Source organism: Ambystoma mexicanum, chromosome 2p, assembly GCF_040938575.1.
Source record: "Ambystoma mexicanum isolate Mex_15411 chromosome 2p, UKY_AmexF1_1, whole genome shotgun sequence".
In the NCBI taxonomy this organism is placed as follows: domain Eukaryota; kingdom Metazoa; phylum Chordata; class Amphibia; order Caudata; family Ambystomatidae; genus Ambystoma; species Ambystoma mexicanum.
This window is the reverse complement of record NC_090923.1, coordinates 914,780,221-914,807,271: the sequence shown is the minus strand read 5'-3', so window position 1 is coordinate 914,807,271 and position 27,051 is coordinate 914,780,221. Positions and strand designations below refer to the sequence as shown.

The 27,051-nt window shown below is 48.8% G+C and overlaps 1 protein-coding gene across 2 annotated transcripts in view; it reads right to left on the bottom strand.

The window, feature by feature from the left end:
• The window catches only part of RELB (RELB proto-oncogene, NF-kB subunit), a 738,804-nt gene that overhangs the window by 95,743 nt on the left and 616,010 nt on the right, over positions 1-27,051 (bottom strand). For both annotated transcript variants that reach the window (XM_069644627.1, XM_069644628.1), the window contains one exon: positions 9,138-9,215. In XM_069644627.1, coding sequence (XP_069500728.1) covers positions 9,138-9,215 — 78 coding nt within the window. The remainder of the gene's footprint in view (positions 1-9,137; positions 9,216-27,051) is intronic.

Below are 27,051 nucleotides of genomic sequence, written 5' to 3'. Positions count from 1 at the left end.
ATTCCTCTGCGTCACCCTTCATTTGGAGGAATTTCTCCCTTGTTATATTCGCCATCCCCCTGCTTAAGTAGTTCACCACCCTGCATGTCAGACAGCATGTCTGGTGTGGGCTGCAGCTTTCTTTGGCTGATTAACAACAATAGGATGTTGTCTTGTATGCTTTATATCCAGTATCTTGTATCAAAAACACAATTTTGGCCAAAGTGGCACTTAAGTCACACAAAGACTAACCTGGTTTGTGCGACTTCATTCTGTGAGTGGAATGGGAGTGGTGTTTATGTTTTCTCACATTGACGCCTGATGTCCTATATGCCTTGGACCATTCGCAGTCCAATTACTTTTGAGCAGACCTCCAACATACAGCTTTGAGCAGGTCTCATCTCGCTTCAGTTTATGTTTGGATTTAAGAGAAGCAGTCTTGTGGACACCAGGGGTTTTCTTCAACAGGAACAGGGGGCATCAACCAAGGATTTGCTTTCCGACGACTATTTTTGGCTCTTCAAGATCAATTTCAATCCATTTGCTTTGGGTCTCAACTTTGTGGTCCCTGGCGGAAAAGTTGGCATTGGCCAGCATTTTTTCCAGCCTGCATAGAGTATGCAGCTAAGTGCTTTGTTTTTGGGTTAATTGGCTGTACACCAGACAATGATCAGCGTGGTCCCATTGTCTTCAAAAGGTACGACCTTCAAATAATAATAACTCAGTCCTAGTGGTGTCTTGTCAAAAGGAAAGGGCCTATACTAATAAACATATTGGCAATCCTTACTTCTAAATAAAAATAGTGTGGGAAACAATGTTATGCAAAAGAAAGAAGTGTTCACAAAATGATATGTCAGGATGTTCATGCCTTTGGCCTATCTTCCCCATGTTTTCAGCACGGGACAAGGTGGTTCACTCAAGCGTAGAACAGTCGCTGGCTTCTTTAGCACAAGGATACAGTTAAATCATTAGCATCAGGGCCTTATGGGCTCAAGTCTCTTGCCCATCAAAGTCTCTTCATTCAGAGGGCCTGATGCGACAAAATACACTATACAATATTTTCCCGTTTCAGATTTTCACAAGTACTCAAATTAGGTGATTCACTATTCACCACGGATCCCCCTCAGCCGGACTCAGATCCTCTTTCGGAATGTTCGTAGGATATTCTTTCTCGGGTGACTTATGGTTCAAACCCAATCCCCTCAACTGGGCTAATATCCCTTTTAACACAATTAGTCTACCTCAGCCGGGCTCGGACCAATTTAATTTAGCATCAACTATCGAAGACTTTCCAATGTGCACAGGGTTTGACTTGACCCGTTGCAGGACCACTTCGATTTCCTAATTCCTTTCCTTTTTACATTTACCACCTTTCAGTTGGATACCCAAGAGAGACTTTTGAATGAGCACCCATGTTGTGCCGGACCACTCCGTCTACGGTATTGCATCTTGGCTTCAAAGTTCAGTCACTCATCTGCTGTTTAATTATATTCATGTTGCTTGCCACATACGCTTCATACACTGTTCTCTTCAGTTTTCTCTATACAATGTTGCTGCTTGCAACCTTGGCTTCAACACAGACCGGTCTGGTATCAGTCTTCCCAACTCACCGGCTGTGCTGAATTCACTGGCGCCGCTTTGTGGTAGAAGCCAAGGACAGTACCACGGTGGCACACGATTCTCCTCGAATTGACTATCAAGGCGAGAGAGCCCCGGGTACCTCCGACACACAATGCAGGGTTCTTTAGCTTTAATTCCTGGTCTTATGTTTCTTATTCTTGAAGGTTCACAAAAGGAACGGTCTTGCGCTGAAAAGGTCTAGGACACCTCCCTCCTTGCAATCCTCTCCGGTCTTGCTGTCTTTTGCCTTATATTAAACTACCATCTTGGAACTGCTGCTTCCTCGTGTACTTTTGTGCTCCGCCTTTTATCCGTGTGGGGAAGTGTGATGAAGTCAGGTGATTGTAATGATTAGTAATTGCCTGATCCTGCCTTAACCATTGTATTGGGACATGTCAGGTATACAGCTCGGGTGTTAGTCCATTGACAAAGTGTTTGTGTTGGAAAAGGGGGTGGGGGAGTGTTCAGTTACGAAGTATCCTACCTGGTAGGATGGGGCTAAAGGTGTTACAAGGAAGGGGATACCGCTTCTCTAAGTCCTGTGTCCCACTTCCACTCCCCAAACACCCCTCACCCAAGTGATCCTCCCACACTGGTCTACCCCCAGGAACTGGATCCAAAAGCGATGGCTGTGTCCTGGCCACCTGGATGACAAATCTCTGGGGACTAGTGTGTGAGACACCTTCAGGTTTCTTACACCATGTAGGGAGTAGTTGCCGCTACTGTAAGTACTTCCAAGGGAGCTTGGAGTTACACCGGGGGCAACATTTAAATGGGGTGCTCTCCATACGTATAGAGAAAGCCAAGCAAGCCTGTGGGGAAAATGCGAGGGGGAATTAGAGGCAGTCTAGAATTCCAGTGCAAATGGTCAACTCTCCACCTCTCCCTGCTGTATGCTTTTTTGGCGAGAATTCGAGTGAGGTCTTCAATCTTCTTCCATCTCGCCCCTTCATCGATGTCGAATGATAGCGTTTTCGTCGGCAAACATGCAGTGACATCGTCGATAAGTGCTCAATTATTGCTCATTCTGTACTTGCGACAAAATTATGGTGGGGGAAAAAAATGCAATCAGGGGACGTCGATGTTTGAAGGATCATGGGTTCATGTACACTTTAAGTAGGTATACACACACTTCTGAATTATATGTATTCTCCTGGTAAAAGCAATGGTGTTGCCTCCTAATCAGATTTATGATCATCAACATGAATTCAAAAACCTTCAAGAATCCATTACTGGGCAAGTGAATTATGTGAAAGACAATTTTACCCACACCTAGTGTTTATATGAGTAATACAATTACAAATCTACCTGCCACATTTTACTCCTATGTTTACTCTAAAATCAATTTATTTGCCATATTAAGACCAGGCTTTTGTATACAAAAACTATGGCAAATACCTGAATAATGGGGACATAACATATCCACTTTCATCGCTACCACATAGATGTAACCGTTTTGATTTGTCTGTCAGCTAAGCACTGAGCCGTGTAAATACATTGAAAATTAAGAATTTTGTTTCTGCAGTGCAAATGCATTAACTAGAGTACACATACCAGTGTTTCTGTGGTTCAATTACAGTCTAACATGAGTAAGTAATCAACAACAGATACACAATCATATGAACTGGGTAACTTACGTAATTAGACATGAAATGTATGTCATATGGCGTTCTACAACAGTTTAACACTTCCTGACGTAAATGTTCGCCCCTCAGTTGTATTCAGCCAGTGTGGTTTAGAATTGGCAAGGTATCTGTAGTCAAAAACAGTTTAGTGGCTATTGGGCACCATCACCCCAGACCCGAGGTCACCTACACTCGGGGGTCCTCGGACGCTGCCCTCCACGTCTCCCGGGGCAAGCTGGGCCCCCACAGTCTGTACCGGCAACCGCAAAATCATATACACGGATCCATAGCCACTGGTCCCCCTGTACGACTGCCTGCTTCACACCATAACTCGCATATTGTCTTACGGGGTGCATGGTCCGAACTCTCCCCACCTCTCTTCTGGGACTGCTGGAATCCCCCTCACTCCACTCGATCTCCAACATCGTCAAGATGACTAAGTGGGGCACGAAGAAACAGAGCTCCATCAACATGTTTGCGAAGACACCAGTTAGATCGCCTGAGGAGACCACAGAGCAGACCCCTGCCGCATCCTCATCTGTCGCAGCCCCGGAATCCCAAAATATGATGGACTTTATCCGCGAGGGCTTCACCGCACTTCACTCAAAATTAGATGACATGAACGGCACCATATCCTCTATTAAGGCCCATATTGAGAGGACGGATAGCCGAGTGTCGGAGGTCGAGACACGGGTGGGCTCCGCAGAGGATGCACTGGGTGCCTTGCGTACTGAGGTCGTTGCCCTCTCCAACCGAGTCCTCGATGAGGAAAAGAAGAACGAGGACTTGGAATCCCAATCAAGGCGTAACAACCTCCGCATTATCGGTGTTCCTGAGAACGAGGTTCATGAACCAATGGAGGATTTTGTTGAGCATACATTAATGTCGATCCTCGATTCACCAAAGCTTTCCCCGCACTTCGCTATAGAGCGGGCACACCGAGCCTTGACGGCTAAACCCAAGCCTGGTGCTCCACCCCAGCCCATCATAGCCCGTGTGCTGAACTTCCGTGATCGTGATGCCCTCCTTAGGGACGCGAGACTCAAGGGTGAGCTACTACTGGGCGGCGCAAGGATTCATCTTTACCCAGACTTTTCAATGGCCGTCCAACGTGAACGCAAGAATTTCCAAGCGGTGAAGCGCAGGTTGCGAGACCATTCAATCAAATACGCCATTCTCTATGCGAAGTTTGGCGGGATAAAACACGCCAACCAGGTGGTGTTCTTCACGATTCCGGAGGAGGCCTCAAGTTTATGGACGAACATTTCCCAGGCTGATCCCCCTCCTGTGATCACGGTTCTACAGTAATCCTTCTATCCCGTTGGGGAGGGGCCAGGCCAGGCCGCCCTCCTGCATTGGGGCCACACTGACCCTTTATTTTGTAATCTGCTTGATTTGTCTTATTCTACAAATATGTGCCACATCAACATGTGCAAAAACTCCGTCCAAGTTACATGCAAAATTCCTACTGTGGGCACCTTTTGTCTTACTCGGATCTGCCGCGGCCCGGTGTGACGCGGCCAGTCCGGCCTACAGGCCCCCAGACGTTGATGCCGCTGGTTTGGTTATGGTTGAGGGGTTTTGGGATTGTCATCCCTCTGTTTGGGGGGGGGGGGATGTGGCTAGGGGTAGGTCATGTTTGGGGTTATGCTACAAAAAACCTGGCGTTGGCAGCGAAGGCGGATCGCGTGGCAATACTCATGAACTGGTACCGCAGGGCTGCTAAACTAGCCCGTTGGCTATTGACATTTTTCCCTGATACAAACGCCACTGCATCTGTGATCGAGAGTGACCTGACCTTCATGAGCTGGAATGTACGGGGGTTGGGCAATTATAAAAAGATGAGGCAGCTCCAGTTGCAGGCCGAACGTCATGGGTCCAAGATTCTCTTTTTACAAGAGACACATGCCCGCACGGAACAGTGTATGCGGTTTGCCAAAACTTAGGGTCCCCATAGATTTTTCACTGATTTCTCTACCCAAAGCCGCGGGGTCATGACCCTCATCCATAAGAGTCTCAAGTTCACTCTTATTTCTTCACAAATAGACCCTCAAGGCAGATATGTACTGCACCATGCCACGCTTCAAAACAAGGAAGTAGTTGTGCTGAACATTTATGGCCCTAATATGTACGACCGGATTTCTATGTACAGGTCACGTCCCTCCTCGATGGCGTCCCCCTCCTCTGGGGGGGTGACTTCAACACAATTTTTCGATGTAGCTCTCGATAGATCTGGGTCCAGGCCCGTCAACTTTCCAGGGCAGCCTATGCCGCAATATCATCTCTACCGCGTCTCGCCATGGTTGATGCATGGAGGTTCTTCTACCCGGATTCTCGTGTTTACTCTTTCTACTCCTCAGTCCACGATTCCTATTCCCGTATTGATAGATGGGTGATCTCCAACGAATTGGTTAAGAATGTCATACAGCTAACGATCCTTCCCAGAACCCTGTCTGACCACTCTCCTGTAACTGTCACCATAGGTTGGGGCCCGGATCCCGGCCGTACTCGATGTTGGAGGTTGAAACCCCTCTCCCTTCTAGACCCAGAGTTTGGCTCCGAGCTCGAGTTGTCTATTGAGGAGTTCTTCGAGACGAACACGGGCTCGGTAACATCACAGGCCACTCTATGGGAGTCATTTAAGGCTTATATCAGAGGGATAGCGCTGTCAAAGGAGAATGGTGTCCTTAAGTCGATCCGGGGAGATCTCGCCGTGAGTGAATCTAAATTATCGATCCTGGAGGCTAAATGCTCACTTCACTCCACCCCCGGCACCCTGGCTGATATCGGGGTGGAGCTGGATACGTTCTGATCCCTTGCGGAACGCGAACAAAAAGTTTTAAATAACCCTGGCATGGCGAGGAGCTACGGCGAGGGTGAGCGCCCTGGCCGATTCCTGGCGAGATTGATCCGTCACGAGATGGGATCCCGGCATATACTTGGGATTGAAAGACCCGACGGCTCCATGGCTGTCACCTCACAGGACATCAATACGGAATTTTTCACATTTTGTGAAGCCCTATATTCCAACTCAGATGAGGTGTCAGTGGAGGAGATAGATTCCTTTCTTGATACCCTTCCGTTGTCGACTCTTTCCCCAGAGACCGCGGGTTCCCTTGACTCCCCGCTTACGCTCGAGGAGCTCTATGATGCGATAGACTCCTTATCCTCGGGGAGAGCCCCTGGCTCGGATGGTATCCCAGTCGAATTTTATAAGCGTTATAAATCATTATTACTTCCTCATCTGTTGACCCTCTGGGAGGAATCGGTGGAGGCCGGTGTGTTTCCCCCTTCACTCCGCGAGGCCACAATTACAGTATTACTTAAATCTGGCAAATCCCCCTCGCAATGCGGTTCATACCGCCCGCTCTCACTTATAAATTGCGATGTCAAAATATATGCCAAGGCACTGGCGCTGTTGGCTTCCTTTTTACCGTCTATCATCCACCCAGATCAGGCGGGCTTCATCCCAGGTCGCTCTACCTCCCTGAACCTTAGGCGTCTCTTTAACATAATTAATAGAATAAACCCTGAGACACAAGCGGTGGCTGCCACGCTTGACATGCAAAAAGCGTTCGTTTCGGTTTCATGGAGGTATTTGTGGCGGGTCCTCAAGAGCTGTAAATTTGGTCCCTCCTTTCTCTCCTGGGTCAGATTGCTTTACTCTGATCCTGTGGCTAGGGTCCGCACCGGCGACCGTTGCTCCCCTCTCTTTGATATCGCCAGGGGGACAAGACAGGGATGCCCCTTCTCTCCTCTGATCTTTGCTATAGCAATAGAGCCTTTCGCCGGTATGCTCCGCCAATTCCATGCACATAGAGGTCTCCGCACTGCGGGACAGGCGGACATAGTGTCCCTATATCCTGATGACGCACTGTTGTTTATACGCTCTCCCTCCATCAACTTATCCCCAATACTGGAGGACGTTATCTATTTTGGACGAATCTCGGGCCTCAAGGTGAATTGCTCGAAATCCACACTCTTCCCACTTACGGAGTGCACTCTCCCCCCTCCTGACTTCCAGGGGTTCACATGGGCTCAGTCTACGATTACCTACCTAGGGATAGAGGTGACGCGCCATCAAGCGCTGACTTGCAAGGAGAACTACCAGAAGTATCTTACACACCTGTCGTCTAAAGTTCTAGTCTGGGATAAACTCCCGATATCCCTCGCAGGTAGAATAGCTCTACTGAAAATGGTGGTGTTACCCCAGCTACTTTACAGGTTCACCAATATTCCCTTGTGGCCCGGGGGGGGGCTTCTTCCGTGAACTGACCCGCACAGTCAATTCCTTTCTTTGGCACTCGGGGGCGGTCCGCCTTAAACTGGATACCCTGTCTACCGCTATGACTTACGGGGTCTTCGGCGCCCCTGATTTCCTCGAATACTGGATGGTATCCCAAATCTAATACACATCCTACTGGTTTAACACAACGGACCCCCCGCCCCCATGTCAGACTCGAGAAACTTGCGGTCTGTGACCGAGACATTCGCTCCCTGGTGATAGAACCCATCCCCCTAACGCTGGACTCACAGTGCCCGGTCGCCTGCACATTCCTGGCATTGGCGAAAACATGGAGGCTGACCGGCACTGCTTACGCTTTCCACGGCAATCATCCTCTCTGGAACTTTCTTCCGGGGGTCCCACGGGTGCCACCAACCATGGTTCGACGCTGGGCTGAAGCGGGATATGAGTTGCTATGTGATGTGTTTGATCAGGGTATATTTGTTGAGTGGCCTGACCTCCCGTTGTCCTTAAGGAGTGGCCAGTGTGCTTGGCTCCAATATGCATCTCTTCGCAGGACCCTTAAACGTAATTACCAGATGTTCCCAGCATTACCACCGGACGACCCTGCCATCGAGGAACTCGCCTCCCCCTCACCCACTAGAGGTAAAATATCCAGGCTATACACTATGCTGCAGTCCAGATCTATTCCAGAATTTACTAAACTGAAGCGTACGTGGGAGGTGGACCTTTGGGTCGAAATGTCGGATGAGCGATGGGCACACTTGTGTGAACGCATACACCGGGTGTCTCAACTCCCGCTTCAAACTGATTCAGTTTAAAGTACTACATAGGTTCCACTACACCCCAATCAGATTGCACCGCATGTCCAGCGACCACCCCTCTAGCTGCCCTAGATGTGGCCAGGATGCTGCCGATTACATTCACATGATTTGGTCCTGTCCCCGCCTCTCACAGTTCTGGGTGGCAGTCAGCTCGACGGTGTCTGCCATGCTCGACCACCCCATCAGTCCCTCCCCGGTGGTATGCCTCTTCCACGACCTCCAAGGCCTTTCCCGGAATTCCAAAAAACTAGCTGGCCTCTGCATGCTTCTCGCGGTACGTTCCATCCTACTTTGCTGGCTTCGCCCCTCACCTCCCACACATGCCCAATGGCTAAGAGCAGTTAAGTGGGCCTCGGACTCTGAGGAAGCATGGTCTCACCTACAGCCCACCCACTCCAGGCCTAGGAATATCTGGCTCAGATTCCGATCTTATATGATCGACCTGAATACGACACCGGATACATCTACCCCCAGCTGCCTCGCCCCACCAGCTCGGGTCCTCACCCCTATCATAGTTCCCTGACATCCCGTCCATGTTATAAAAATGTCTAATTGGTTATGTTCATATGTGAAGCAACCTCTGTATGCCTATATTGTGTACATTTGTATTCGTACTGTATTTGCCTGGCGCTGTTCGCCTGTGTTTTGCTGCCACGCTAAATGAATAAAAAACAGCTTAAAAAAAAAAAAACAGTTTAGTGTGCTGCAAGTTCAGCACAACTCATCTGATAAATGGACACCATGAATAGGAGGTAGTGAACAGAAAGTAGAGCAGGGAGTGCATACATTGAAAAACATATGAGTAGTTCATGAACAGAGCATGTAACTAGCTGTGCCCCCTACCTGCATCCAGGGCAGAATTGCAGTGGTCTTTATAATTAGCTTTCTTCTTTCTCCTCTTTGCTTCAATTCCATGAGGGTCTGCAGAGGAAGAGAACAAAGTAAGAATTACTATACATGTGCTGGGTAGCTCCACTGGCTGAAGTAGAGCAAGGTAAGGTGTCCACACTATAAAGAATAGTATTCAGTTTCAAAACAGCAGACACAAACATATGTTGAAACGACAAATCAAACACTCATAGAAATACGATTGGATACATTTATGGGAAATTATCCTGGCTATTGGACAGGTCTAGAACTTACAATCAAAAGTTATAAATACCAATCGGGAGACCCTAAAAGTAGCGGGTAACTTAATAACATGTAAAACAAACGAATTGAAAACAGCTGGTTCATTTTATGCACAAACTGGTAATCCATTGAGATTTGGTGAGCCAATGTGTAGCCACATTAGGTCTTTGATTTTGAAGGCCATCCGTTTCAGGTGCTTGGAAAGTACAATACTAATTCACTTTGTGTTTGACAGGCGTGAGTGCCTTTTATGTTACTTTTGCCAAGAAGTAATCCATTATTGTGATTTTTCATAGGATGCCAGTTGCCTCTTGGTCCCTTATTGTCCCTGGATGACCGATAACCTCATCCCTATTGTTCAGTATGTATGTATCTAGGGATGCTACTGGAGCCACGACCAATAAGCAAGAGCCACGATCAATAAGCAAAAAACACTCAAAACGTATCCTCCTTTGTCATTACAAAGCCATCATGACAATATTTTATAGAAATAGAGATGAACTGAGAAGCCCAAGCCAGATAATTGTGACAAGTTGCATTTTGTTCCCACATTAGTGACAGATCATGGCAGGTCCCAAGAGCCCAATTTATTGGAAGTGCACAACTTCTATGCCATGTACAAAAATAGTCTGTGCAACACAGAGTCAGACTAGATTTAGTGTTTAATTCCGGTTAGGGCTGGGCGATATGGATCAAACGCCACATTTCAATATTTTTGGGCTGTTTGCTTATATATGATATATATATTGATATGGTTTATGATATGATGATATGATAGGTTATTTATAACATGCTTAATACCCATAGGTTTCTAAGCGCGGACCCGGGGATCAAACCTGTGCTGCTCCGTGTGGTCTTGCTTCCAAGGCGCGCATGTTGCCCTTGAGTTATGCTCAGTTGTAAGCCACCAACTGCATGTGAGATGTCACAAACAACTATGTTTATAAGACATTGATCAAAATGAAATGCAAATACAGGGTTACTCTTCCTGAATATACACAGCTGTGTAAATATGAAAACGCAAATCCAAAATGTTAGTATATGTAATAATGTATATATGGGATACGTTACTCACCGTAATCGTATTTCTGATGCTTGTATCTGCTTAGGTTCACATGCTATGCATAGGCCGATATCTAGTGGTAGCTGCAGAGTATTACAGTGTTTGTTTTCGAAACTTGAAAAAGGGACGTCGATAGGGCGTGCCAGCAAAACTATCCCTAGTGTGACGTCTACTGTATCCTTGGTCCTTCACACGTCGAGGTCCCTCAGATTGTTTTGTTTCTGACATGAGGTAGCATGAAGTGTAGCGTGAGTACAAGTGCAATAAAGCAGAATTCAGATCAAGCCAGAGAAACATCTATACACCTTCTACTCCACATGGCAGGAAGGGTGGGCGCATGTGAATCTAAGCAGATACAAGCATCAGAAATCCGATTACCGTAAGTAATGTATCCCTTTTGAGGCTTGTGAAATCTGCTTAGATCAGATGCTATGCATAGATTAGCGAACAGTGTCTGGAGAAGATGGTGGTATGTGAGAAGGTACAGCGGCAAATAGATGTTTTAGCACTGATTGTCCCATTTGTGAATCTGCTTTAGAATGTGCGTCAATGCAGTAGTGCCGAGTAAAGGCAGGAATAGAGCTCCATGTAGCAAATGGAGTCTAGAGGGATGTTTGCAATAAAGGCCAACATAGCTCCTGTACCCCTGGTAGAGTAAGCACTTTGTGTGAAAGGCAGAGTTTTATGTGATAGACAGTAACAGCGCTGTATGCATTTCACTATCCATTTGGAGATCTAGTGTAATGTAAGTGCATAGTGTTGCAAACAGTACAATCGTTATCCGTGTACACTATTATTGGTTTGTGATCTGGTTAATAGAAATTATCCCAAACTACAAGATAAGGTAGAAACTAAATGCACTAGTGTATATACAAAGTAGCCACACCTATAAGATTATGGTGAATAGAAACTAAGGGAAGTACTGTAAATAAATAATAGCCATGTCTATACGATGAGTATAAACCATGTGTGGCACAGACAAACAGGGAGCATCAGTATCTATAGGATGATGGGTAGGACGACTACAGGTAGTACTATAGTTCACCATTAAATGTATTATGAAGTGCAATACTAGTTTAAAGTGTTGAAAGCAACTAACCAGTTTGATAGGCAACACGCTGTGTATGTCTCATTTGTAAGAGAACTTCTCTCAATTAATGATTAGATTATAAAAGAGGCCACATTTTTTGCGGTTGTGCCATGAAGATTGCGGTTTAATTACTTGATCAGCAATATTTTGAGAAGGGTGATACACCAAGCTATTGGGTTCACAACCGCAGAGTTCAATTAAATAAGTAGTCACATGTTTGTAGTTTAGGGTTTCTAACTGCCACCATCATTGGCTGAGATGGTGGCAAGAAGAAAACCACCAACTAGGTACTGGGACAATTCATGAGGCCACGTCACTTCTCTCCAGGGGGGAGCCCTTCCCAGTAAGACTAGGGAAGTGAGCCCGCTACACAACGTTCCCTCTAGGAGTGGCAGAAAGTGGGACCTCACAGGAAGAGACTCCCTGCAGGGGGATAAAGACTCCCAATCCGTGACGTAACTCCCTAACCCTCTTGCCCTTGAGACCATAAAACCCATAATGTTTGCTGAGAAACAATCTGAAAGCACTACTGTAGGTTATTGTAATACCCTTCCTTTCTTCCTGTAAGAATTGATACCACCAAGACAGAGAAGTCTAAAATAAACATACAGTCTGATCTCAAGTCATCTTCAAGGAATACTGTGAAGAAGATTGGTGGAGTTATACAAACGACTCCTTTTCCAAGTACAGAAGGTACTGGGAAGAGGGGAAGGGGTGGCCTGAGGAGGCGTGAAGAATATGGCACTCTGCTGAGGAGGACCCAGCTGTCCAACATAAAAATGGAGAAAGGACTCCATGAGAGGCGAAGCAGTTGTGAAGCCTAGCATACCCGGGATGTTCGAACCTGGAACCAAGAAGCTACGTCGGCGAAGAAAACCTTCAGTCAGGAGGACACCAAAAGCAGGTTCCAGAAGTCGTTTGTAGGCTGATGCAGAGCAGGCCTGATTGGAAGCTGGGTACCGACAGACTGTGGCACGACCTTAAGGAAGTGGACGAAGCGGTCCATTAACTGCTAACTGCACAAACACTGCCTGGCCGGAGATCCCGCAAAGCCAAAGCAAGGCATCAGGGAGAGAAACAACAAGCAAGAAGAGCATTCAGCGCAAACACAATGACCCAACACCCCAGGAAGAACCAGTGACATGTCCCCACCAGAGAAGAGGTAACTGGAGTCATGGGAGACACGATAGGGGTTTGGGGAAGGGTGCCGAATGTAATGAAGGCATCAGGAGTAATCTCCCTCGTCTCAGTCTTTGTGCGAGAAGTACTGACCATAAAGAAGGCATTGTGTGTAATCTCCCTCATCTCAGTAGCGGGTCAAGAATTTTGAATGGAAAGACTCGGGAATAATCTCTCTCATCTCCAGAGTTTTGATAGAAGTACCAAGTGAGAAGATTACATTACAAGTGATCTCCCTCGTCCCAGTTGTGTTAAAGAGACTAAAAGAAAAGAGCGTATTGGTTTTCCCCAACAATCTAGCCTGAAGAGGCACACTAAGGCCAGAGAGTACCAAGACAAATGCCTCCTTTGTCATAGTGTTAGAAGGCACCAAGGACACTATGGGAACAGTTCTCTTTGTTCTTACAAACAGGAAGAAGGTAAAGAAAAGCAAGGAATAACTGTATATTAGAAACCAAAGGAGTATATGACCTTTAAGCAAGCCATAAGCATGAGAAGAATTGCAAAGGTTGATAAAAACTGCTGCAGGAAGTTTTCCAAAGATAGCCAGTGGCTGAACCAATTGAAGCAGGAGAAGGGAGTCAATCTCCTGGTTTTCCATATAATTGTTGAATCAGTAACTAAGGCAAAAGATTATCAAACAGCAGCCAATAAACTGACCAAGTTAACCAGAAGGTGGTTGCAGTTACTGAACTGTTGAATCAGGAGAAGGGAGCCAATCTCTTGGTATTCTCTACAAGTACAGAAACTGAGCTGTTACCAAAGACTAACAGAAATACGCCCATATGGCTGATCCCACTCACCCAGGAGAAGGGAGTAATTCTCCTGGAACTCTCTATGTTAATGTCTTATGTTAGTGGCAGGGCTAGGGTAGGTTAGTTTGGACAGAAGATGGGCATTTTGAGTTTGACAACCACTCTGACAACGAGCACCCAAGTTATTCTTTATTGGGGTAGGGAAAACCCTTTAGGGAAAAGGAAAAATAGGCCTTTTTCAATATTCTCACTCCTTGTCCGACTCCTTAGTCCAGCACGCAATAGTACCCAAAATATGCCCCAATCAGGAAACTAAGTTTATGGAAAATGTCAAACATTATCAAATATATTTCAAGATTGTCAACCTTGGATTACAGGGATCAAAATGCAGACAGGCCCTGCACAAGCAAAACCATACATGACATACTAGCATCCATTTCAAAGACAGGGCTGACATTGGGCAGGGACAGGTATAAAAGGGTAATATCTACCCAACACCTTTAATACACAGAGAGGGTGCAATTGCTAATTAACGTGCACCAATGTCAGGATCTGTGTTGGTGGATGCTGATCCCCACAGACCTCTCAGAAGCCTCAAAGTCAGGTCCAGGAAAGCATGCTGACCTTTAAAGGCAGCAGAAAGTTAGGCATAGTAACAGTACTCCATACCATCCACAGAGGGCAAATGGCAATGTGGAAATATGTATGTACACACCAGAAGCCGAAGGAGAGTAGAAAGCATGTCCAGATCGAATTGGAAGCAAGAGAGAACACACCAAATTAAAGGACAACAGAGCAGAAGACACACATTAGGAAGGCACACTTTGAACTGAAGACAACAGTTGTCAGCAGCTAGCAGGAGTCGTAGCACACAAGTTGAGGAGCGCAAGCCTACTTCTGGGTTCTACAATTACGGGACAAGATCGCTACCCTAACACCTCGCAAGGGAGTAGTAGTTATTTCTCCAATTGGAGTGAGAACCTTCTACCACCATTTGGGGTAAGGGCTACAATGGTCCTCATCAGACAGAGGTTTTTTTTCTTCATGGGACAAAGAAAAGATTAGGAGACTGAAGTATAGGGAGATGGTTATTTGCACAATAGGAAAACTAAGATTAGAGTCTGGATATTCTGGTTTCGAAGTCACTCATTTGGCATTTTACCAATCAGCCCCTTTTCCTCTGTGGGCACATTTTTCCATTTCATCAAGCACCTCAGACTGGTTTTCATTGGGATTTTGGATTTGACATTGCACACCCTGGATCCCTAAAAGGAATAGACATTAAATGAACTGCAACACCAATAATGGAATGGTGTATGTGTTTTAACAATATTTATTTGAAAATGTAAAACGGAAACATGTTAATAAACATGAATTGATAACCTGTATAAACACTCTTACCAAAATGACCAAAGATAAAAGCATGCCGACTGATCCGATAAGATCAAACACATGGTTTGCAAAGAAATCTATGGAACAAGTTACTTACCTGTAACTACTGTTCGCCAGCATGGGTCTGACATGGATTCACATACTCATGAATATCCCCCATCGTCAGGCTGGGAATCCTCAGTAACAAAGAAAAGCAGTTTCGCTCTAGCCTGAAAACTGCTGGTCTCCTCTATAACCAATCACTGTCCTTTGGGTCAGACCGCCCCCATTCAATGACAGTCATCTCCCTAAACTCCACCCCTGGTGGCCATCTTCAGATTCGGTAGAGCACTAAAGTGGCAGTATGAACCAAGGAGAGCCACAGAGGGGACAGAGGGAGGGTTCGCATGGGAATCCAGCCCAGAACCATGCAGGAGAACAGGAGTTACAAGTAAGTAACTTGTTCCTTCTCCAGCATGGGGTCGGCATGGATTCACATGCTCATGAATAGGATTACACAGCAGTATATATACACAACCATGGGAGGTAGCAAGGCTCAACAGTAGCAATACACTCACCCCTGGAACAGACTCACCTCAAGTAAACAGGTTGCGCAGCACCACTTGGCCGACCCAGAACTCCTCCCAGGACTCCCTGTTATTGCATTAGAATCTCGTGAAGGTGTGGGTGTAGCTCGATGTCGCCGCCCTGCAGATGTCGAGTAGGGTCACACTTGAGAGAAATGCCATTTTTGCCACAATGGTGGAATGGACTCTCGGCCAGCCTGGCAGCAGTCTGTTGGCCAGACATTGGCGGTTCATGGTACAGCCAGAGAGCCACCTGGATATGGAAGCCTTAGACAGGGCCTTCCCGTGACTCACCAGAGCAAAATTCACAAACATTTGAGAGGTCTTCTAAAAATTCTTTGTGCGTGCCACATAAAACTTCAAGGCATGAGCAACGTCCAGCGAATGCAATGCCCTTTCAGCAGGCTTTGGGATGAAGACTGGCAGAACCAAAGGCTCGTTCAAATGGAATTCTGAAGGAACCTTCGGCATAAAGGTAGGGTGGGTCTGCGGCACCAACCTCGTACTGTGCAAGTACAAGTAAGGTTTCTTGCAAGAGAGGGCCTGGAACTCCCCGACCTGCCTGGCCGAGATGATGGCCACTAGGAAAGCAGTCTTCCACAAGAGAAACATCAGAGAAGCCTGATGCATTGGTTCAAATAGGGCTGCCATGAGCTTAGTCAAAACGACGTTGAGCTCCAAAGCTGGATCAGGAGCTTTCACTGGTGGAAAAGTCCTGAGGAGGCCTTTGGGGACCTCCTTGACGAGCCTGTGCGACCACAGGGGAGCCTACCATGCGCCCTGGTGTACCAGGAAATGGCCGCTAGATGCACCTTGATGGAGGTGTGTGCCAGGTCAGCCTTGGCCAGCTAAAGTAGGTACGGAAGGAGCTGTGGAGTGGAGATTTGCAGCAGCATAATTATCTGAGTCCTGCACCACACTGTAAAGCGTTTCCATTTGGGGCTGTAGCACGACAGCATAAAGGAAGGCCTGGCCTTGGCCAGGACCTTCTTGCAATCCAGCTGCAGGGAATAATGCCCAAACTCTAGGGCTGCAGGAGCCAGGCTGAAAGGCTCAGTGACGCTGGGCCGTGGTGCAGTATTGTTCCGTTTTCTCTGGAGAGAAGATCAGGAAGTGGAGGCAGCCGGATGGACGGAGCCACTGACAGACGAGCAGGTCTAGGTACCAGATCTGCCGTGGCCACGTCGGAGTGTGCTGATCACACGTAGCAGGAGTGGATTTGAAGGAAAGGCGTACAGGGAGAGCCTGTCCCACGGGAACGAACAGGCATCCCCCAGGATCCTTGGCTAAGAAAACCAGCTGGTGAACCTCTGGCCCTCGGAGTTGGCCGTTGTCGCGAAGTGATTGATCTGGGGATGACCTCACTTGCGGAAATGAAGGGATACTATAGCCTGATAAAGTTCCCACTCGTGGCTGGACCGCAGCTCCCTGCTGATTGAGTCCACAATGGTGTTCATTGTGACCGCCAGGTGAAAGAGGACAAGGAACATGTCCTGAAGAATGCCACAGGGCCTGGGCTTCCAGGGAGAGCATGGCGGACCACGTCCCGCCTTGCTTCCGGATATGGAACATGGTGGTGGTGTTGTCGGTGAAGATCCACATTACCTTATTTATTTTAGACAGGGCCTTCCTGCGATTCACCGGACCAAAATTCACAAAGAGTGGAGATGTCTTCTGAAAATCCTTCCTTGTGAGGTTGGAACGATTTGAGAGCCCTGAAGAGTGTGTGGAGCTCTTTTTCATCTTGGAGCGAGAGGCCTCTGGCGTGACTGTCCGGTGTGGGCCATCCACCCCTCCAGGAAGGCATTTGCGGTGACCATAGCCTGGTATAGTGGGGTCTGAGAGGGAGCTGTGGGCGTACTCCCCACCATCGCAGAGCTTGTCGGAACTCTTTGGTGAGGGGGTTCTTGTCCGTCCAAGTGCCCATGACCTGCAGCCACAGTGGGTCTAGAAACTCTTGAAGAGACCTCATCTGGAGCCTGCAAAAGGGAATGAAGTGGATGCAGAAGGACATCATGCCCGAAAACGACTTGATGGTTCACACTGTTGCGGCTTGCGCCGACGATAGGCACTGCATCTTCGCCAGGATGGCCTTCACCCTCTCCTCCGAGGGGGTAGACAGGCATGTGACTGTTTTGAGACAGGAGACCAGAAGAACAAGTTACTTTCTTACCTGGTAACGTTCTTTCGAGGGGATGGTCCGACAACGTATTCCATATCTATGACAGGTAATGTCCACAGCTGTGCTGCTTCGGAAAATCTTTGGCGTCTGCGTCCTACATCGATGACGTTGATGCGCCGTCCCCGAGGACCTCCTCCGACGCCGACGTCACCCGATGTGATAAGTAGGACGCACAACGCCCACAGCCTCAGTTATAGTTTTTTCCCCAGAACGTGTGCCACCACCAATTTTCTGCCAGTCAGACACACAAGGCCTTGCGGAACGCAAGCTGCAATCGCAAAAGAAATTCTGCAGCGGGGAAGGCAGGGAGGGAGCGATATGGAATACGTCGTCGGACCATCCCATCGAAAGAACGTTACCAGGTAAGAAAGTAACTTGTTCTTCGAGGGGATTGGGTCCTCCGACGTATTCCATATCTATGACAGACTCCCAAAGCAGTGCCAAGCAAGGAGGTGGGAAAGAATTTAGAATACAAATTTAGCATGCCCAATCAAATTGCGGAATAGAGAACTGCCTTCCCAAAGGCCAGATCTTGCACTCTGATGGAATCGAGGGAATAGTGACGTACAAAAGTATGTACTGAAGCCCAGGTGGCTGCATCACAGATGTGACGAATAGGAACTCCCCTCTGCAGAGCAGTAGACGCAGCCACTCCTCTAGTAGAATGGGCCCGCAAGCCAGCCGGAGGGTCCTTACCCGCCAAGCGGTAACACTCGGAGATAGCTAAAATAATCCAACCAGACAAAGTCTGTTTCGTCACAGCTTGTCCCAAACGCTTTCCAGCGTAACCAATGAAAAGTTGATCGTCCACTCTGACCCGGGACATACGCAAAATATATAAGCTCAACGATCTCTGAGGATCAAGCCTATGGAGACTCTCCTCTTCCTTACCAGGATGTGGAGGAGGATAGAAAGCCGGAAGAACAACCTTCTGGCTCAAATGAAATTCTGAAACTACCTTCGAAAGAAAAGAAGGAAGAACTCTAAGGACAACCCTGTCCTTATGAAACACAGTGAAGGGTGGCTTAACTGAAAGTGCCTGTAACTCACTCACTCTGCGAGCGGAAGTAACCGCAACCAAAAACACAGTTTTCAGAGTCAACAGCCTCAAAGGGCAAGAATATAAAGGCTCAACGGAGCACCCATAAGAAACTTAAGAACAAGGTTCAAATCCCAACCTTGCACCAAAAAAGGTGACGGAGAGAACACATTAGTGAGCCCTTTCAAAAACTGTGAAATTAAAGGATTCTTAAAATAGGAACACTCTTCAGACGAGCGCTTAAATATGGACAGCGCCGCCAGGTAACCTTTAATGGTCCCCACTTGCAAGCCCCTGTGGGCCAAAGAAAGCAAAAAAGACAAAACCATGGGAATGTCACATTCAAAAGGACCCACATTCTGAACTCTGCACCAGTCGCAGAACTTTCTCCAACGGTACAAAGACTTTGTTGCTGGCCGCCTGGCCGAGAGCAACACCTCCATCACGTCTTCAGGGAGGTCCCAATCCTTACACCTCAACCTTTCAGAAGCCAAGCGTGAAGATTGCGGGATCTGACCTCTGGATGGAGAACCTCACCCCTCCCCCCCCCTCCCGTGAGAGCAGATCGTCTCGGCAGGGAAGACGACGTGGAGGGCAGATGGACAAGTCTAGAAGGTCCGGGTACCACGTCCTCCGGGCCCACGCCGGAGCAATGAGGATCATCCGGGAACCGAACCTCCATAACCTCCGCAGCACTTGCGGGATGACGGGGACTGGAGGAAACACGTGCAGCAGTGGGAACGACCACTCCACCACGAACGCGTCTCCTACGGCTCCTTTTGGAGGAAATTCCCGCAAGCAAAACCTTTCGCACTTCCGGTTGACACTGGAGGCGAAGAGATCCACTTGAGAGGTCCCCCAAAGGGCGAAGATCTCCAGGAGACTCTCCTGAGCCAGCTCCCACTCGTGAGAGATCACGCTCTGCCTGCTCAGAGCGTCCGCCGTCTCGTTGTCGTCTCCGGCCAGATGAACCGCCGAGATCGAAACTTCCTGCTGGATGGCCCAGAACTCGACCTGCATCGCCTCCCTGCACAGCGGAAGTGACCCTGCCCCCCCCTTTTTGTTGAGGTAGTGCATGGCCACCGTGTTGTCCGTTAGAATCAGGACACTCTTTCCGCGCACAGTTGGCAGAAAAGCCTTCAGGGCTAGCCTGACGGCCCTCAGCTCCAACAGATTGATATGGAGTCTGGACTCCGACGGAGACCAACGACCGCTGACTGTCAACTCTTGGGCATGAGCTCCCCATCCCGTGAGGGATGCGTCCGTCACGATCGTCACCTCCGGCCAGGGCAGCCAAAATGGGGCACCCTTCATCAGATTGCCCTCGACGGCCCACCACAGAAGGTCCCGGGCTACCGAGGACGGCACCTGAACAGGATCCGACAGCCTGCCGGAGGACTGAGACCACTGGAGCTTGAGTGCCCACTGCAAAGATCTTATCCGCAGACGAGTCTCTGGCACCAGAAGAATGCAGGATGCCATGAGGCCGAGCAGTCTCAAGAACTCGGATGCTGGGAGATTCTGGGCAAACTGAAACTTGTGCACCATCTGCTGAATGTGAAGAGCCCTCACCTGAGGAGGAAAACACTGCCCCAGGCACGTGTCGAGCACTGATCCGATGTACTGGAGCCGCTGCGTTGGTGTCAAATGGGACTTCTTTAAATTGAGGGAGAAGCCCAGCCTGTGAAGGGAGTGGCAGGTGACGGACAGATGATCCAGGACTTGCTCGGGAGAGCTCCCCCTGATCAACCAATCGTCCAGGTAGGGGTAGACGTGAATCCCCCTCTTTCCTGAGATGCGCTGCCACCACCACCACCACCAATATGAGCTTGGTGAAAACCCTCGGGGCGGAGGTCAATCCGAACGGCAGACCCGAAACTGAAAGTGCGAGTCGCCAACCGCGAACCTCAGGTACTTCTTGTGCTTGGGATGGATCGGCACATGGAAGTAAGCATCCTTGAGGTCGAGAGACACCAACCAGTCCTGAAGTTGAAGGGCCTGGAGGACTTTAGAAAGAGTCACCATCTTGAACTTGTCCTTCCTGAGGAGTTTGTTCAAACCGCGCAAGTCCATGATGGGTCTCAATCCCCCGTCTTTCTTCGATATCAAAAAATAAGGGGAATACCATCCCTTGTTCCTCTCCGCTACAGGCACCAGTTCTATGGCGCCTTTCTCCAGCAGGGCTTGAATTTCCTGCGCAAGGAGCGGATCCGGACTCTTCAAAGAGAGGCTCCCTGGTGGATTGTCGTGAGGCCTCTGCCGAAAAGGAAGACAGTAGCCGTGGGTTATGATCTCCAGAACCCACACATCCGAAGTAATGGCTTGCCACTCTACAAAATGCTGCGCCAGCCTTCCCCCAACCGGCGAACCATGGGACCTGGCCTCATGACTGAGTGGTAGCGGCTGCGAAGTTGCCCGAGGGCAAAGAGGCAACTGCCCGAGCGGCCTTGGCACCTCGAGTACCTTTATTTCCACCTCTGGCACTCTTACAATGGCATCCAACTGCTAGCTCCCCTCGCTTTACTGAAGGACGAGTAATAGCGAAAGGAACCTCCCCTCCATTGCTGTCCTCTAGGACAAAAAAGGCAGAGGTTGGCGAACTGCAGTGCCCAACTTCTTCGCTGCAGCTTTTGAGGACTGCAACCTCTCAAGGCTCTCGTCAGCCTTGCTGCCAAAAAGGTGTTCACCGTCAAACGGCATGTTGAGGAGCCGGGACTGCACATCAGGAGCGAACCCAGACTTCCGCAACCACGCAAACCTGCGCATTATGGTGCTCGCCGCCATGGACCGGCTGACACAATCCGCCAAGTCCAAACCCGACTGAACGGCCTCACACATGGCATCCTTGCCATCCTGAACCATAGCAAGGAAATCATCCCGTTCGTCCCCTTCGGGAATATGTTCAGCCGCTAATGCAACACAGTTCCACAGAGTGTCTGAGAAACGAGACAAGGCACATATGGAGTTGTCTGCCTGAAGCGCCATAACCCCAGAAGAAAACACTTTTTCCTCGCCCAGCCATCAAAACGTTTGTCGTCCCTATCCGGAGGGATGGTAGGATACGACGCCTGTTTTGCAGGGGCCGTAGCCGCCTGCACCACCAAACTCTCCGGAGTGGGGTGCCTAGACAAGTAGCAGGGGTCGCTACTGGCTGGACGGTATTTTCGCGACAAAGACTTGCCCACTACCGGGAGACTCTCTGGAACAGTCCAAGCCGCCGCCACCCTTCTCTGCAGAGCCATATGAAAAGGCAAAACCGGGTCGGTGGGTGGACCGAGATCAATGATGTCCGTGAGATCATCCTGAACGAACTCCCCTGGGGGAGCTGACCAACCCAAGTACTCGGTAACCCGAGACATAAGACGCTGATATGAAGAATCGGCATGAGTGCCAGGCTCCGGCCTACAAGTGTCCAGTCCACTGGCATCATGCAGCGACTGCCGCAGATCACCAAACTGGCTATGGCCCGAGATAAGGTCATCTGGAACCGTAACCGGAACCAAGCCCCCATCAGAGCCTTCATCACCCTCTGAAATGTACTCCAGGCAGGGAGAGGAAGACCTCTGTGGACCAAAGCAGTGCCTGACCTTAGCCATAGCCTTTCTAGGGGCAAACCCCGTGCCACGGGGCCCCTCCGACACCACTGCCTCGAAAGGCGCCGAAGGAGTTGGCGCCGGCGTCGACAGAAAAGACGTCGAGCAAATCGGTGTCGACGTCAGCTGCAGCGCCGCCAGCATCGGCACATCGACACAGGCCTCGAAGCCGGAGCTCCGAGCGTGTCTCTCGACGACCTAGGCGCCGACGGCGTCGACGACCCCCTCGGAGGCGGAGCCTCGAGAGAAATCGTCGACGACCTCAGCGCCACAGGCGTCAACGTCTTCTTTGAAGACGGCACAGGATCACGCGGTCTCGAGCGCGTCGAGAACCAGGACCTGGAATGGGCATGGCGAGAACGGCTACCCTTGTCTGAGCAGGACCTCTCCCGCGAGCCGTGCTGACCACCTGAGCCCGAAGGCGTACGGGCGGTGTCTCTCGACCGGTGCCGACCGACCCCACTCGGAGGCGCAGACGGACCGGTGCTCTGCGATTCAAGAATCGCTAGCATCTGCTTCCCAAAGGAAGCCCATTCCTCCGTTGTTGCTTGCATCGAGGGATAAGCGACCTGCCGACGGGCAGAGTCCTCGGAAGAGGACGGGGAAGGCGACCTATGCCGGCGCTTCCGGGAATGCTTCGAAGAGGCGGAGGATTGGCGAGACCGACTCCTGGAAGGAGACCCACTGGACTTCCGACGATGACACAGAGTCGCCCCTCGAGTCATCCGTCGAAAGCCCTGCAGACCTCGACTTCCGGGGCTTAGACACCCGGCCTACCGACAGCTTCTTCTTGCGTTCCCGCAAGGCCTTTGCTGTGAGCGACTGGCAGTCGACACAGTCGTCCGTATCGTGGGTCTCCCCGAGGCACCAGAGGGAGGCGTCGTGCGAGTCCGTGACCGACATCATGGACCCACAGTCCCCACATTTCTTGAAGCCCGGACGCGGGGTTGAAGACGAAGAAGACATCGCCACAAACAGGTCTTCACAACAAACTGAACACGTGCAACGAACCGAGAATTGAAAACAGCAAACTCCAACGAGTCGAGGCGTACCGAGATTCACGAAGCGAACACGTTCGCGGAAAAAACGGAACTGAGGCTGTGGGCGTCGTGCGTCCTACTTATCACATCAGGTGACGTCGGCCATCGGAGGAGGTCCTCGGGGACGGCGCATCAACGTCATCAACGCAGGACGCAGACGCCAAAGATTTTCCGAAGCAGCAGAGCTGTGGACATTACCCGTCATAGATATGGAATACGTCGGAGGACCCAATCCCCTCGAAACAGAGCGTTCTGCATAGCTCCACGCAGGACTTCAGATATTCCGAGCTCCATCAGAAGACGTATGGCCTCCTCTGTGCGCTGGTTCACCAGTATGTGAGAGCGGAAGCGGATGAGTCAGTCGTCCATACAAGGGTAGACATGGATGCCCTGAAGGTGTAGATGTGCTGCCACCGGTGCTAAGCACTTTGTGAATACCCTCAGTGCCGATTTCAGGCGGAAGGACAGGGACTTGCACTGATCGGGCCATCCGTGGACCACAAACCGCAGTGCATGTGTGCCCCCCCATGAGTGTCTGTGTGCCCCCGTCCACCCCATACCCCCTGTGAGTGCCTTTTTGCTCCTTTCCTACTTTTCTCCCCCCCCCAAAAAAAATCAACCAACCCACGACTTTCGCTGATCCTGTAAATCTCCGGCACTACCGCAATTGCCGTCAGGCATAGTAATTGTAGACGCATGTCTTTTGCAGCCACCTGCCCTAACCTCCTACCCCCCCTTTCTTTTCTTGCATAAGTCTATTAAAACTTACTCTGATCATTTATCCCTTGACCTTTGATAGCAGCTTGTCCGTCCCCCCTTTTCCCTCCTTGCTTCTCCTCCCTCGCCCCCGCACTATTCTTATAATTGTCATTCTGACTTTATAGGATAGTCGCTTGTTTTGTTCCTCTCATTCGCCCTCACTCCACACCCCCCTCCTCCACCTCCCCCACCTCTTGTACACTCATGCACTACATCAATTGTCGTCAGGCATAGAAATGTTACTGCTGGTTTTGTCCCTTTCCCTTCCCATCCTCTCCTTAATTGTTCCTTGCACTATCTGAAATGTCGCCAGGCTGATTATGATAGTTATTTTTCACATTCTGAATTGTTTCAAGGACTTGCAAGAATGTAACTATTCTCCCATGTTCCCTCCCTCCTTGAAGCGCTTTGAAACACATTGTGTATAAGCGCTATACAAATAAACAATCAATTCAATTCACCTCGTATAAAGACCACCTGGACCTGTATCCACCTTCAAAGAAGACATTACTCTTCTCCTGTCAAACAATACCAAACCTGGCTCACAAATAATCCTACTTGGGGACCTCAATCTTGGGTTCCAAGATGCAAAGGACACTAAGGCTTAATCCCTCGCCAGCTCCATCTCAGAACTTGGATTCACACACCGCATTTCAGAACCTACTCACAAAAAAAGGTGGGACCCTAGACTGGCAGCTGACCTCAATTGTAATATTAATATCCTCGCCAACACACCTTGTGCCTGGATTGACTATCACCTAATATCATTCACGATAAAGGACGAATGCAATCAGAACAGTCTCCACAATCTCGCCCCTCCTACTCAAAACTAGGGACACTTGCGACATAACAGTGGAAAACTGCTTCCACTTCTACAACCAATCATCAATGCCAGTAATACTATTCATTGAGACCCCACGGTCCTAGTGGACTTCTTCAACCATATTGTACTCAAGGCCATAAATACAATCGCCCTCCTCAAACTGCGCAAAGCCAAACCCCTTGCGCATCTCAACTCATGGTTCACACCACACCTCAGATCATTGCGCAAATCTAAAAGAAATACAGAAGCACTTTGGAAGAGCCATCCAACTGCCTCTAATAAAGACAACTTTCTAATAGCCTCCATTAATTACAAAGAGGCAATCTTACAAACCAAAAAAGATACCTATAATACCTGTATCATCCAAGCTAAATCTAACAAATCCCCGACACAAACGCCAATCACCTGCATTTAAGATACCACATGGTGCGCCAACATTCAGGCGGCACTATTAAACAATTTAACAATCAAATCTAAAAAACTCATGATCTCGATTCTAAACCTTTAATCTCCTCTCCCCCTTTACACACCCAGAAACTATTCAACTTCTCTCCTCTCACTACCAAGGAGGTAGAGGACATTATTACCAAACTAAAACCATCAAGATGCCGGGGGGACATTTGCCCTGCGCCCATCCTTAAAGAGGGAGCCGAGGAACTGGCTCCCTTTATTACCTCTAATCAATACCTCATTTGAAACAGGCATAGTGCCCAATAACCTTAAAGATGCCTGGGTTCTCCCGTTACTTAAGAAGCCGACACTAGACCCTAATATCCCTTCGAACTATAGACCTATCACTACAGTCCCATTTCTGCTGTAAATTATTGATAGAGCAGTTTATCTGCAAATTCAAGAACATCTGGAAACTAACAACCTCCTTGACCTCTGGCAATCGGGCTTTAGGCCAAGGCACAATACAGAAACTGCCTTAATTGATCTAAAAACTCAAATTGAGGAGTTAAAAGACAAAGGCAAACTGGCCCTCCTCCTACTATTAGATCGGTCGGCTGCATTTGACCTAGTAATCCACAAAGTCCTCTGCACGCATCTCACCTCAGCAGCACTCTTCTCTGACAAAGCCACTACTCTGATCCAGTCCTTCCTCGACAATAGATCAATGAGAGTTTTCTCCCCATCAGCATCCGCCGAACCTGCACCAGTTACCTGCAGTGTCTCCCACGGTTCCTGCGTGTCTCCTACCCTATACAATGTATTTACAAAGCCCTTATTCGACGATGTAGACTATCTGGGTGTCACATACACTAATTATGCTGACGACACCCAGATACTCATACGCGTCACCGGAGACTATGACACAGACGCCAAAGTACTTAATGACACCTACAGCATCATTCAGGTTTGGATGGCTAAACATGGTCTCTGCTTTAACAATTTAACGATGAGAAGACTGAGCTTCTCCTATTAGGCTCTAAGCTTAAACCTAACAGACTAGACAAACAATTCAACTCCTTTAATATTGACGGTAACTCCATCAAAGTCTCCAAGGACGTGAAAACGCTTGGCATTTACATCGACTCATCTCTAAACCTATCAAGACAGGTTAATGCATCAGCCTCCTCTACAGCATACACCTGAAAGTTAATTACGGCATGTAGACCGTTCCTCTCCCCACCTAACTGCACCTCTATAGCGAAAACGTTAGTACTCACCAAGCTCGACTACTGTAACGCACTCTGCCTTGGAACTAGTCAACAGAACTTAAAAAAGATGAAGTTCTGCAAAATAATGCTATTAGGGCAGCTTTGAACATCCCCAAATCACAACATATATCCGAGGTAAGACGCAAACTGAATCGGTCAAGCAAAGGATTGCCTACAAAACCATGTCACTTACCCACAAATGTCTCGCTAATCGAGCTCCAAGATACTTGACTAAGAATTTCACCCGCCAGACCTCAGTCCGCCCGACCAGATTTCCGCAGACTCACTGCCTCAAAATCCCGAGCTTCAAACAACAAAAAGGCAGGAGGAACGCTGGAAAGCCTGGCTCCTCGCTCAAGAGCCTTAGACAACCCTAGACATCCGTAGACATCCTCTGCTGCACAATGTACGACTTGCAAGATATGTAACTAGAAATCCAAGTCTGCAAACCCTGTAAATTATGTCTCAGACAAATGTATAGTTT